The sequence below is a fragment of the Micropterus salmoides genome, unplaced genomic scaffold, assembly GCF_014851395.1.
Source record: "Micropterus salmoides isolate LMB-PRFRI ecotype aquatic unplaced genomic scaffold, ASM1485139v1 Ms_hic_scaffold_10, whole genome shotgun sequence".
Taxonomy (NCBI): domain Eukaryota; kingdom Metazoa; phylum Chordata; class Actinopteri; order Centrarchiformes; family Centrarchidae; genus Micropterus; species Micropterus salmoides.
The window spans coordinates 18,994,753-19,007,664 of record NW_024040041.1 but is presented as its reverse complement, the minus strand read 5'-3'; the positions used below and the strand labels follow the sequence as shown (position 1 = coordinate 19,007,664).

The window sequence follows — 12,912 nt, the reverse complement described above, 5'->3', positions numbered from 1 at the left end:
TGGACTTCATCCCAAATGTACAAATGTTGTGTGTGTGCTTGCTTGTGCCAGTTTTCTCACCTGACGACTAGTGATACAACAGACCGTATTTCATGGTATGGCACGCAGGTGAATTGCAGAATAATTGCAAAGTTTGACCATCACAGTATGGGAAACAGTTTTACTGGCAGTTACTTTTTAAAGTAATAAATACACATCACGATACAGACTTGCAGTGAAAAAACAGAAAAGACAGATAAATGCTGAAGAAAGTTGTTTAGTGGACCACTCACTGTGCTTTCGCCTCCATTGAGTGAAACCCTGTGGGCTGTGACTTTGGACATTTTCAGTGGTGTAACAGGGACACTGAGGTGCTTGTCATCATAAAAACAGATCATCAGATTGTGATTTTTATTGCAGCTTCAGTTCTATCGACTGCTTTCCCTTCGACACACAGCTCCATAGCCCACTGGAGCGGCTTGGTCTCTTTGACCGTCTGTGGCACAGCAGCCTTCAGTGTTGAGTAGAAATGATGTAGTCTATTACTCATGACGTGTAACCAATCAGATGGTACAGAGTAGCGACTATAGACAGAGAGATTGCTAAATCACAGCCAAAAGCACATTATAAAAAATTTTACCCTAACTTTTTTTACTGATCTGAAAATGATCCAATTTGTGACTAAAAACCATGGATCGATCCGAACCATGATTTTGCGATCCTTTGCTCCACTACTCACGACGTCACGATGAAACAATGATATAGCAAAAGTTAGTTTTTTTATTTTTTATCCCAGTCCCTAATGTTGTTTACGGACGTAACATTAGTGCTCGTTATTTCGTTATCGAGTATAGAGATCAAATAAAGCACATTGTATTTTCAATATTTCAAACCATTTTGCTTCATTGGATAGCAATGCCTCATGAAATAAACTAAGTTAGCAATATTTTATGACTTTATTAGCAGAGTTTATAACATAAAATAGATTTGTGTAGGACATTTAGCAGTTGAGGTTTTGCCACACCACCAAATGCCTTTTAGCTTAGTTATCCACAGCAATCATTTTACGTTTTTTGCACTTGATGTTTCCTCTGTTAGAGAGCTTGTTACCTACATCCTTCGCGCAAAAACAGTAGCAGTGTGTGGTGAGTTTGGCAAACCTAAACAACCCCATTGTACCTTTTTGTTTAGGAAATGGGATGTCCTTCGCTACAGACTGCTATACAAGTGGTTTCATAGCGGATCAATGCTGACATGTTTATTACTGCATTCCTATGCTTCACTAATCTGAGAATGCGTACAAACAACACAAATGCAACAAATGTTATTTTCATTTGTGAATGAATATGCTTCAGATTATGTGCTGATGGATATATTTTCTATGTGAGAATCTTTACTTAAACAGACTGTGAAATGCTCAATGTGAGAAAATGTTTCTCCCTGTGTCTGAGACTGTCAGGGCTTTGTGGTTTGACAGGAAACCAAGGTTAAACCAGCACGCTAGTTCTCACTAAGATTATTTCAACAGACGTCGCCACATAAAACAAGCCCCTCCTTTCCCATACAGACATTTACACTTTAATGCCTAACTGTATTTCTTTTATATTATGGTGCACACATCAAATGTCTTTGTTGTGTGCCAACTCTGCTGTGACGAGTAGAAGACGCTGTAGTAACACACAACACAAACCCAACCCACAGGTTTCACTAACTATTATACTGCAACCTATATATATCACTATAAGGAATAAATATACACACAAACATACATATATTGTGTTTGAGGGGAGGAGATGAGGAAAGACGAAGGCACAGATTTGAACCTGGTTGTGAGTAGTGTGTATGTATAAGCCTGTGGTTGGAAGATAAAATGACACAATCTGGCGCATGTCATATTTACCTTGCATAGCTGCCATCAGAGAAACATGCTGCTGAAATATAGGAGAGTGGTGGGTCTGCAATGTGTCTGGTTTCACTATATTACTTTGAAAGAAAGAACATATACAGCTAAAATAAGAGACCACTCCATATTTGTCTTAAATCAGTATCTCTACATGGATGGCAGCCATTCTAGTGGCTGTTAAATTCCAACACAGGGGCACACCTCATTCTCCATAATGAGGTACTGATTAAATGATCACCTGAGCCAACTTTTATTTAATGAGAAAAAGTATAAAATCCACTGCTTTGGTCATCAAATTAAAATATTAGTATTGTGTTGTTTAAAAATGAATGCGAACTTGTTTCTTTGCATTTTTTGAGGTCTGAAAACCATGAATAATCTAAATGACAACATTTTTATTTGGAATTCGGAAGAAATGTCAGAATGTTTGTAGAACAAAACAAAAATGTTTATTTTAATTAAACACATACCTATAAATGGTAAAACCAGAGAAACTGATTTGAAACTGACTGATTTTCCAGATATGTATGTTGGTGCACAAATCATACAACATATTCATTTGGCTTCACAAGGCAAAGGAAATCTGCTTTCCAATATTCTGAAACTCTTCTGATACTCAATACCATTACCCGGTCTTCATTCATGTAGACAAAATTTTTTTTAGAAGCATTGTTTTCTAATATAAATGTTTTCCATCTAAATCTATAAAGATAGAGGTGCTCTGATCACTGATTGCTGAAAGCAGTATCGGCCGATATAGATCACTGGGTCTATTTGAAGCTTTTTATTTATCATGTAGCATTATACAGTATACTGTATATTTATTTATTTAATTGTCTGTCTTAGAAACCTGAACCATAGCAGCCTTTGCCTGGTTACCGCGAACATCTTATAGCTTAACAAATATAGCTTTCCTGTGGAATAAACTACAAAAGCAGAACAAACAGCATCTTTTTTACTTCAACCATAAAAACTGCAACAAAAAAGGCTGTAGCCAAAATATTTTGGAGAAAAAGGAGCACAGGCATCCTGAACTGATGATAAACTCTAAGGTAGCCGCTTTTTGTTCTGGAAAGCTCAGGCAGGTTCTGTGGGCTTTAGGGGGAGAGAGAGGAGCAGAGAGAGGGAGAGTGGGCTACAGAGAGGAGTCATAACTGTCCTCAATGAGATTTGAAAATAAGGGAAATTTAAATAAATAAAATTCCACATTATACTGTTAGTATATTGTTAATATTACTTATAGTTACTATATTCAGTATAATTTCATATAGTTTACAGCTAGTAGTCTATAGGCCTGATATTATTTCAGTGGGTTGTTTTCATTTATTAAATCCTTGTGCAAGAAGCACAGTCTACATTTTTTACATACTGCCACCGGCTTTACCAGAGGAGAGAGTAGCAAACACTTTAAATACGGCCAGCAGGTTTTTATTTGATTTTACAAAGGTTAAAAATGTGGGAGATTTACGGGGAAACATTTAAACAGGAGGATACTGGGTGAGAACGGGAAAATATGGGAGAATCTTTGAGGAACAAAGTTACAAAATTATGCAATAAAACTTGGGTAGGCAACATTGGAGAACTAGCAAGTGACAGATTTAGATACAGAAGTATCCAACTGAAAAATCCCCCAGACCTCCCTCCCAAGCTACTCCCACAAAACATATTTTGATGAACAGGCAAATAGCGCGCAGGTAGGAAGTAAGACCGGTCAGTAATTCCAATCAGATTGGATAAAATTATTGGCTATGCTTATTACAGTCCTGTGACAGCTGCAGAAACACGATTTTTGCAAATGTTTTGTCTAGCATTTGATTTATCGATTGCTGTCGGGATGTGATTCCAAACAAATAAAACAAAAATGCTACTGAAATTAATAGCCTACCGTAGCTTTAACGGTTATCATCTGGTAAGTATTGGGGTTTAAGGGTTTACCATTTTTACAGACATCCTGTTAAGGCCAGGTAAAACTCCTGGTCGGCCACCTCCTGCTTTCATGATCATTTTGGGCGTAGTCGGATGTTCAAAAAACAATACAAATCAAATAACTGCTGACATCCTACCTATTCATGTCAGTCAGACTTATACAGAGGACTCCACAAACACCTTACCTTACCTTAGGGCCAATTAGGGCTGAACGATGAATCGTTTTCAAATCGAAATTGCAATTTGAAAGAAGACGAAAAGCTTATCATGAAGATGGCGCTTAAAATGTAGGTTAATCATGCAGCTTATCTGACCTGTTTTGAACAGTCATGCAATTACAAATTCATTCCGTTGTTATCCTTGTGTCACAAGCCTGCTCGCCAATCACAAGCACCGTGCGCTTCCTGTTATGGTCCTACTCACCAATCAGAGTGGGCACAGGCCGTGTACATTTTACAGCAACAAACAAAACTAGAAGAAAAAATGTGGGATAATGGCGTCAGGTGACCGACACAGGCAGCAGCTTTGTCCGGGGTGAACTCACACTGAAGTGTGTCAGCAGCGGAGTGTTTAGCTCTACGTTGTTGATGTGGTGTTAATTTGTCATTTTGTGTGCGTCAACTATGCATAACAGCTCTCTGTGAGCCCATTTTGTTGCGCTCTGTGCAGGCTACACATCCCACATGGAGAATTTCAGAATAAGAGCTTTTTGCCTGTGCTTCTACTATGGTTAAGTAGGCTACGTAGTTAAATTGTTTATTTTTTGTCTGTTTTAACTGTTTTTATTGTTGATATATGACCAGGAGTCTGCACAAGGTGTTTTATTTTGAAAATTGACTGCATTCTCTCTGCCGTTCTGTGTCTGACTTCCTGCCTGGTTCATCTGGGATGAGTTCAGCGCCGACAAAACATAGAAAAATATTTGTTGTTTTTTTCAACGGAAACGGTGGTTCCCTGAACTCCCTGTTGTGTACACAAGCGCACTGCATTTCCCTGCCTTTTTAACACCGTTGTGTTTACAAAGTTGTCGCAGCAGATTGGGTAACACCTATGACACGCCCACCAAACAGAAGAAAACGAAGCCCGTTGCACAACGTTGCAAGGAAACATCTCGTTCAATCTGAAAACGTTGCAAACCGGTGCAAAACATTTTGAGATTGAACTCGCCCCTGCTCTGTGCTGCTTGTCACAGCCTGATTGTGATTATTTTTACAGATGCACTGATTGCATTTTTCCTAGTTAATTCCGATTACAATTTTTTTATTTTTTTTTTAAAGATCTGACCTGTTGATTCCGATTTCGGCAAAATACGATTTTCTTTCCTTTTAAAAACTATAATTGACAGAATTCACAAACATTTTTGTAACTTTTCGTTATTGGAAAATTATCTTTATTAAGATCCCCATTACAGGGTCCATTCCACTGTATGTTCATTAAAAGACTATTAATTAACCTCCTCTCATTGAGACTCATAAACAAAGTAAAATGTGCTCCAGGTTAGGCTGCTGGATTCCCACAGAATAACAATGTAACTGTAAGGGGCGGGGATTTTTACAGTAATCTACTCACCTTGCTTTTCTCTTCAGACACACACTCTTACACCTGCCTCTCTCTCCCTGCATCTGTTTGCTCTATTGACTTCATTTGTCAGCAGTTTTATAAGAACAACTGGCCTTTAGAATTTTTTCACCTTCGATTCTGTTTACGTTTTTGTTGATGTTGTTAATTACCGACCGTGGTACTGAATGCCATCGGCACCAACAGCTGTGTTCTGTGTCTTTACCTGGTCCGTGCTTAAAATATTGACCGTGTCTGTGTCTTCTAGCATAATCCGAGATAGTGTAGATAATGTGTGTTTCTCTGCAGGTGTAAATCGCGACCGTTGTCTTCTTCAGTCATAGTGAAGAAATACCATCCGTGCGTTATGTTTTAGCGCGCTGTGTGCATGACATAAAACACCGTCCAGCGCACCACGTGTGTCACGTTTAGTGTGCAGAAAATTGGACATTTGACGCTGCTTGGCGCCAGTCACCGGTTATGGCCAATGAGGCTGAAAACTGGCCCATTCCGGTTCCCAGCCAGTTGATCGGTGCATCCCTAATTATTTTTGTAGCTTGGCAGATTCCACAATCAAGGTAATTCTATGCCAATGCTAGAAATGTTGTAACAAATATAATTCAAATTGGGTGCATTTCCATCAGCTGTTCAAGAAATAAACTATCTATCAGAGTCTACCAGTGTCGTCCAAGAAAGCAATGTGTGTATGTGGTTTGTAGCCCTATCTTATCAGACGAGCGTGTGTGGGCTGCAGAGTTTTTCCGGAGCTTAGCCGCAATTGTTTTTTCCACAGGCCTGTATTTGTGTCTGGCCTTTTTGTTCGTGGCGACCACGCCCCCGGCCAGTATTTGAGGACTGACTTTTATTAGAGAGAATAAGTTATTAGCCTGGCTTAAAAGGAAGAGGGAAAAAAAATCCAAATCAGTAATCGCAATTATTTCATAATTGTGACAGCCCTGGTCAGGACTAAGGTGGAAATGTTCAGGGGAATAAGAACCTGATTCTTTTCTGGTTTCAGATGTTTTTGTTGATCCTTATTTTGTCTTTGCTGTTTTTCTTCACCATTTAAGTCTTTATTTGATAGTATTTACTCTTTTACCTCCTTTTCTTCTCTCTCTCTCTGGCATACGCTGCCTTTGTCTGGGCCTTTGGCCTTTGATAATGGAGCTGTAAATCATGTTTAGAGGAGCTGATTTGTGTATTGTTGGGGTGAGGGAGGCATGGTAAAGAGGGGGCAACAGAAGAGGACATGCCAAGAGGAGAGAAACACTGGAGGCTTCCTGTTGACAAAACTGTCCTCTAGCCTAGCGACACTCCTCCATAATAAGTGTAGATCATCAAGTGAGAGAACCTGTGTGTATGTGTGTGAGAGAGAGAGAGGACGACAGCGACGGCCGTGCTCATGTGTGAATGGGAGGAAGGCAGCAGGCAAGCATCTGTGTGTTCTGTGTAACAGAGGGGGAGGGGCAGGCAGCAGCACAGCGCTCTGCTCAGCTGTTGAGCAAGCTGCTCTTTCTCTCTGTATGTCTCCTCCCGTTCCTCTCTCTCTCCGCTGGGCTGGGCTTGCTCTATCTGCCTGAGCACTGTTGGCTGTAGGGAACCTCGGCGACGCAAAGCAGGCAGCCGCTTTGGCCACCATGAAGACAAAAAAAGCCGGCAAAGCCAGCATACAGACGCATTCTTGAGGGCCTTTGGAGAGATTGGAATAAATGACTTCTGAGGACCTAACAGGAAAGCTGACTGTTCCCTTTTGTGGAAAAAAAAAAGATGCATTTCTATAGACAATTTAAACTTTTAGTATTCAATTCAATTTCAGATCACTGACCATATTCGCAAGTGGTCTGGGTCGCATATGATCGCATTCTTTTAGCAGTGTGTATGTGAATGTGTCCTGGGCCACATTGAATTTCTAGGCACCTCGTGATTCGATTCAGTTACGACAGAGACTTTTAACAGTAGACTGCCAGTAGATAGCCACTTTAAGAGTGCGCAGTACAACTTTATAAGGAAAGCTCAAAACAGCAAAGATGGCGGTTTCTCGCTAGAAAGCCAATCGTCTGCTTTTAACGGGCAGAAAACATATTAAGCCAATTGTGTGGGTCCAAAGAGAAAGTAGGGGTATAGCCAGTGGGGAAAAAGGCTTTTTAGACCTTTTGGGGCAAAATCATCCAACTTTTCAGGGATTTTTATCAGCTTTTACTGGTGGTTCGGTACGTGCAGTTTTTATGTCCCGGTGACCAGTGAAAGTGAGTCACGGAAAGGGAATAGTCTGAGTTCAGATTTGCTTATTTGTTCAGTTGTAGTAAGGTTAAGTAGGCTACTTTGTTAATGTTGTTCTTTTTTTTTGGTCTGTTTTAACTGTTTATTGTTGATGTACGATCGGGAGTCTGCAAAGGGTGTTGTATTTTGAAAATCGACCGGATTCTCTTTGCCGTTCTGTGTCTGACTTCCTGCCTGGTTCTTCTGCTCTATGCTGCTTGACGTGGCTTCCGTCAAAAATAGACTGGCAGCGAATATTGAACTTTCGAAAAACTTAATAAAAAATTTAATTGTAATCAATATCTGGGCAGAAAAATCTCAATTAGATTTTTTTCCCCAAATTGTTCAGCCCTGTTAGCTGGCTCAGCCAGCAAAAGTCAACATAGTCGACTCTATAACACTACTGCCAACTAGCGTTTTGGTGGTGTAATTGCAGAACTACGCAGACACCAACGCACAAATAAAAATGAAAGGCTATGTGCATAGCTTACACTGCAGGCTACAGCGTAGACTCGATGCCAGCTATAGACGGGTAATCGCTAACCTCTGTTAACTGTAGCTGACGTTGGTCCGTTAAGTTTTTGCTTTTGTGTGACTTTAATTGAGGCACCAGATCGCCCTGAGGAAGGCATAATGAACGATAATTTTTGGGATATAAAGCATATTATGTGGGCTTAGAATTGTACAACATGTTTAATTTTGCCTGACGTGTATTAAAGCTCACACTAATCTCCACCTCGCTGTGTGTATCATTTTCAGTGTAAAAAAATGTTCCATATGCATTCACACAAAGACTCTTTGTTCAGAGGTAAAATATTTATCAACTGTGATGGCATGATATGCACATGTTCTGACCACCCTCTGTCTTGATTGTCCACTATAGATGGGGATGTCCGGAGCTCCATTTGGCCAGCAGTATGGTCAGGCTGGGGTGCAGCAGATGGGGGCAGCAGGGGTCAACACCCAACAACTCCAGAACAAGACAGCCCTTTCCAACAACCTGTCCCAATTCCCTGCTGAGCTGAAGGGAGCTGGGAGTGTGCCAAATATGGTGAGTGTCACTCAGACCCCCCCCCCCCCAAAAAAAAAGGAGGAGAAAAAAAGTGTCTGTCCCAACCCTTTTTGTTTTAGGTGAGTTAGGGGAAAACGTATTCTGCATTATCTTACATCTTACTTCCATGTGAGTGTGTTGCACCCGGCAGTGGAGGGACTGATGAAAATGCAAAACAAAAACACAGGGGTATTGGTTCTGTAATTATATTGTTGCTACATACTCACAGTGTGCATGTTCTTTTTTCAACAACATCTGTACAGTTCTTAGAAATGGATATTCTTCTTTAGACACGCTTTATGCTTTATCTGTTGCTTCACACACAATCTCCACTACAGACAATCTACAGCAACCGCCCTGAGAACGGCCTTCCTGCAAGAGCGTTCCCCAAAAAAGCTAATCATTTTTAAGAGCGGCCTCTGCCCCTACGGTCCCAAGGCTGCGAGCTTGCAAATCAAATTGAAAACCACTGATTTCTATATTAGAACCTCTGCAAGCTAGCTTGGCACTGTCTAAATACTTCCCCAGCAAAATAGGCTTCAATCATTGGTTCCACAATTTGATGTGCAAGTGGCATGTATTTTTTCAATAATGTTGTGTTCCATCTGAACTGGGAGGTCGGAATTTCTGAGTACCTATTTGGAAATTTTAAGTGGAACGCCCCCCTGAAGTCGGATTTCCGACTCGCAAAGTGGAAAGAGCCTCACCTCAGAGAACCTCAAAATCCAAGATGGCTGCACTGTGCAGCAACAGTAAAGTGAAAGCTGTAGTAATATACTTTCCCTCATTGAAATGAGTGGAGGCGGTGTGACAGCGCTGGGCATAACAAACATATTGCACATACATTTTAGTTTGCCACCTGGTCATGTGCTGTGTCTGAATTCACACCCTTCCATACTTGCTAGGAGTTTGGTGAGATCAAAACATGACAATACAGTATTTCTCGTCAGGGGAAAACTTGTCTCGCGAGACTCATGCAATCAGGTAATCAAGTGTGAACCCCTTTCTCACGCTGTGAGTTGCAGCCAGTTTGTGGCAGAGTGGAAATGTAACTCATAGAGTTTTGCAATATAAACGTCTAAAAACTAAAGTGCGTAATTACTCTGTGTGGGACTGTGAGCTGCACTTTATTGGAGATGGAGATGCTAAAGTTAACATTTGCGTGGATTTGTGGTGAGATTTCTGCCGTATCAGAAGCGTTTTCTATTTTGGTTTCCACCTCCTTATGTCATCCTAACATACAGTCCCAAACAGGGTTCTGTGTCTGTCAGAGGGTCTGAAGGCGATACCACCATATCAGTAGAGCAATAACTTAATAAACAGCAGAGTATAGTGCAAGTAGACTATAATGGCTAGAAAATATTATGAATTCTCTTTAAATGTGACGTTATTCTCGTAATATTACGTCTTTTTTCTTGACATGTCAGAGAACACAGATATGTGGGAGAAATTTTGAATGTGCTCAAGAGGTGAAAATTGAACCCAATATCGTTTCTTGTCTTGACTTGTGTCTCATCACACCCCTAGTACTTTTGGGGTGCATAAGTGCATTCACACTGACAAGTATGGCAAAATGTATTGTATTATAAGTACCCGGATGCTGCACTCATAACAATTAAAAAGTTGAGTGTGGAACGCTAGACACCTTCAATGGTCAACATCTTGGCTATGCAGTGAACCTGCCTATTCTCAAACATGCGTGAAAATGACCGTAGAGGAAGCTGCAACTGTTACCATTGTAAAAGAATAAGTACATACTTTTTAATTCATTTTTAATAAAATTTAATTGAAGCTAAGTAAGCAAACGACACAATATTTTGGCAAGTGACAGTTGCAGCCAGATGTTGCCGATAATGATCCACCCGGTCAAATGTCAATTGTCAGTTCTGGTAAGTGCATGACGACCGTGTTTTGATTAGAGACAACAGTAACCTGTTGAAATACATGCACTGTGCAAGTAAGTACTTGTGTACTTGGTGTACTAACCTTTAGCACTCTGTAAGTAGAATCTGCGCTTTGGTGTAATACCTGGTAAATACGGTAGTAGTTTTGATTTTAATTTGGCTAATATTCATGTGTTATCCTTATGTGCAAAATGTTTACTATGGTTTCTGTCCAGTATACACTGGCTGCATAGTGAAAGAAGCAGCAGCGGTTGCAGATCTGTCTACACTGGATATGTTCAACTGTAGTTCAGAAGTGCAATACACATAATTCAGAAGAAAATAGACACAAAGTACATGTAAAGTGTGAGCATGGTCGGTGTATGTATTGAAAACTGTTGTGTCTGTATATTGTATGAGACTGACTTGACTGAAGCGCTTGTGGTGATGATTTTACGTAAGCCTAAATCTTGCTTTCATCCTGAAAGAGATTAAAATGAATTGCAAATAATCTGTAACATAATTTTCCAGACATGAACATAAACAGCACAAGTAGACTAACTGTTGAATACAGAGTGAGATTATTTCAAGGCACAAAGTAAACAAAGCCCAGTGCTATGCAAATCTCTTTGAGGAACAGGAAATGTCAGTCCCTCAATTTTTGAGAAAGTTAATATGTTGATTTTATAGTGTCCTTGTTTACCAGTTCCCTCTCACTTTTAGTGGTTTCATTCACATTTTCTTGAAATTCTTGAGATTTACACATCAACTTATACTGTTTTTGCCTCTTCTCTGGTGCCATATGTTTTTCAACCATATCTTTAATACATCAATATATTCGGATTCATTATATTTATTGGTTTCCTTTTTTTGTTTTTACTTAAAACTTTAAAAGTGTAAAATGAGGAATGTCTGATATTCTGATCTGTGCCTAACCTGTGTGTCCTGGTACTCTTTTGCGGTCCCAGATGCAGCAACAGGTAGCACCGGTGGGCATGGTCCCTGGGGCTGGTGGTGTGTCGGCAGGCACAACAGCTGACCCCGAGAAACGCAAACTCATTCAGCAGCAGCTGGTCCTGCTGCTCCACGCACACAAGTGCCAGCGGAGGGAGCAGGCCAACGGGGAGGTGAGGGCCTGCACCCTGCCGCACTGCCGCACCATGAAGAACGTCCTCAACCACATGACCCACTGCCAGGCTGGCAAGTCCTGCCAGGGTGAGTGAAAGTGATGTTTTCAGAGCACTGGATTAAAGATCTAGCACAAATCCAAATACTAAATGTCTGACTTCGGTTAGAGCGTGTTAACCTGTGACCACAAGGTGCTAAATGGATATATTAATGTGCTAACTAAAAAAATGCCACTCATCTGTGCTTCTGTGATGTTATTGGCCAGTCTTTTGTCTATTGAGAAAGAACTTGATCAACAAATGTACCAAGTTAGATTGGAGCCAAGTTACAGATTGGTTGACCGCATCGTGTGTGTTGTGAGCAGCCATAATCCGAGCCTGTTGTTGGGCACACTGCCATTGACTTTACATACCTCAGGAACAACAGAGTAAAAGGTGTTGTAGTTTTGAGTTCACCCAAACTACCAAAATGTGCCAATTGCCTTGAGCTCTTCATATTACCGCTTGCAACTATTGTCCTTAGCAAAATTGCTTATTGATGGCTAACGACAGAACAACACAAAACACGGGGTACCCGCGGGATCTTAAAAGTATTAAAAAAAAAAAGTCTTAAATTTCATATTCCAAAAATAAGGCTTTAAATTTCATTACCAAAGCATTAAATTTCGTTTACCTTCCATCCATCCATCATCAACCGCTTATCCTGCGTACAGGGTCGAAGGGGGGCTGAAGCCAATCCCAATTTACATCGGGCGAAAGGCGGGGTACACCCTGGACAGGTCGCCAGTCCATCGCATAAGTTTAGTTTACCAAGGTCTTAAATTTTTTCTTGTCCTTTCGTAGGATTAAATTAATGCTGTAACATCATAAATGAATACTTTGTGCGTGTGACTTCATAATATACTATGTTTGGTGTGACTCCGGTGCACAAGCTCTGGCATCCAGCTCTGTGCGAATCAGTCAGTTGTTAGGAAAGAAAACGTCTCTGACGTGCTACTAAAGTTAGCTCGACGACTCTGAATGGGCAAGTGTCTGAAATTCAGAAAGCCAGAAATACGAACAAGTTGGCGGACGAAGCTGAGGGCAGTGCCGCTGAGATTAGCACAACAAGCTGATCGGCGTGCGAGCCAGTCACACTGTGGCGAGCGCCAATGGAACAGCAGCGCTGGAAGACCCGCTGAAGGTTACTGGTCAGTGAATGAATGATGCAACAGCAACGGAGAGACA

General features: G+C 40.8%; 1 protein-coding gene across 5 annotated transcripts in view; it reads left to right on the top strand.

Moving 5' to 3' along the window:
- crebbpb (CREB binding protein b) overlaps positions 1 to 12,912 on the top strand; it is a 50,557-nt gene that overhangs the window by 18,024 nt on the left and 19,621 nt on the right. For all 5 annotated transcript variants that reach the window (XM_038700630.1, XM_038700655.1, XM_038700639.1 and 2 more), the window contains exons 3-4: positions 8,508 to 8,675; positions 11,527 to 11,773. In XM_038700630.1, the coding sequence (XP_038556558.1) occupies positions 8,508 to 8,675; positions 11,527 to 11,773 (415 nt within the window). The remainder of the gene's footprint in view (positions 1 to 8,507; positions 8,676 to 11,526; positions 11,774 to 12,912) is intronic.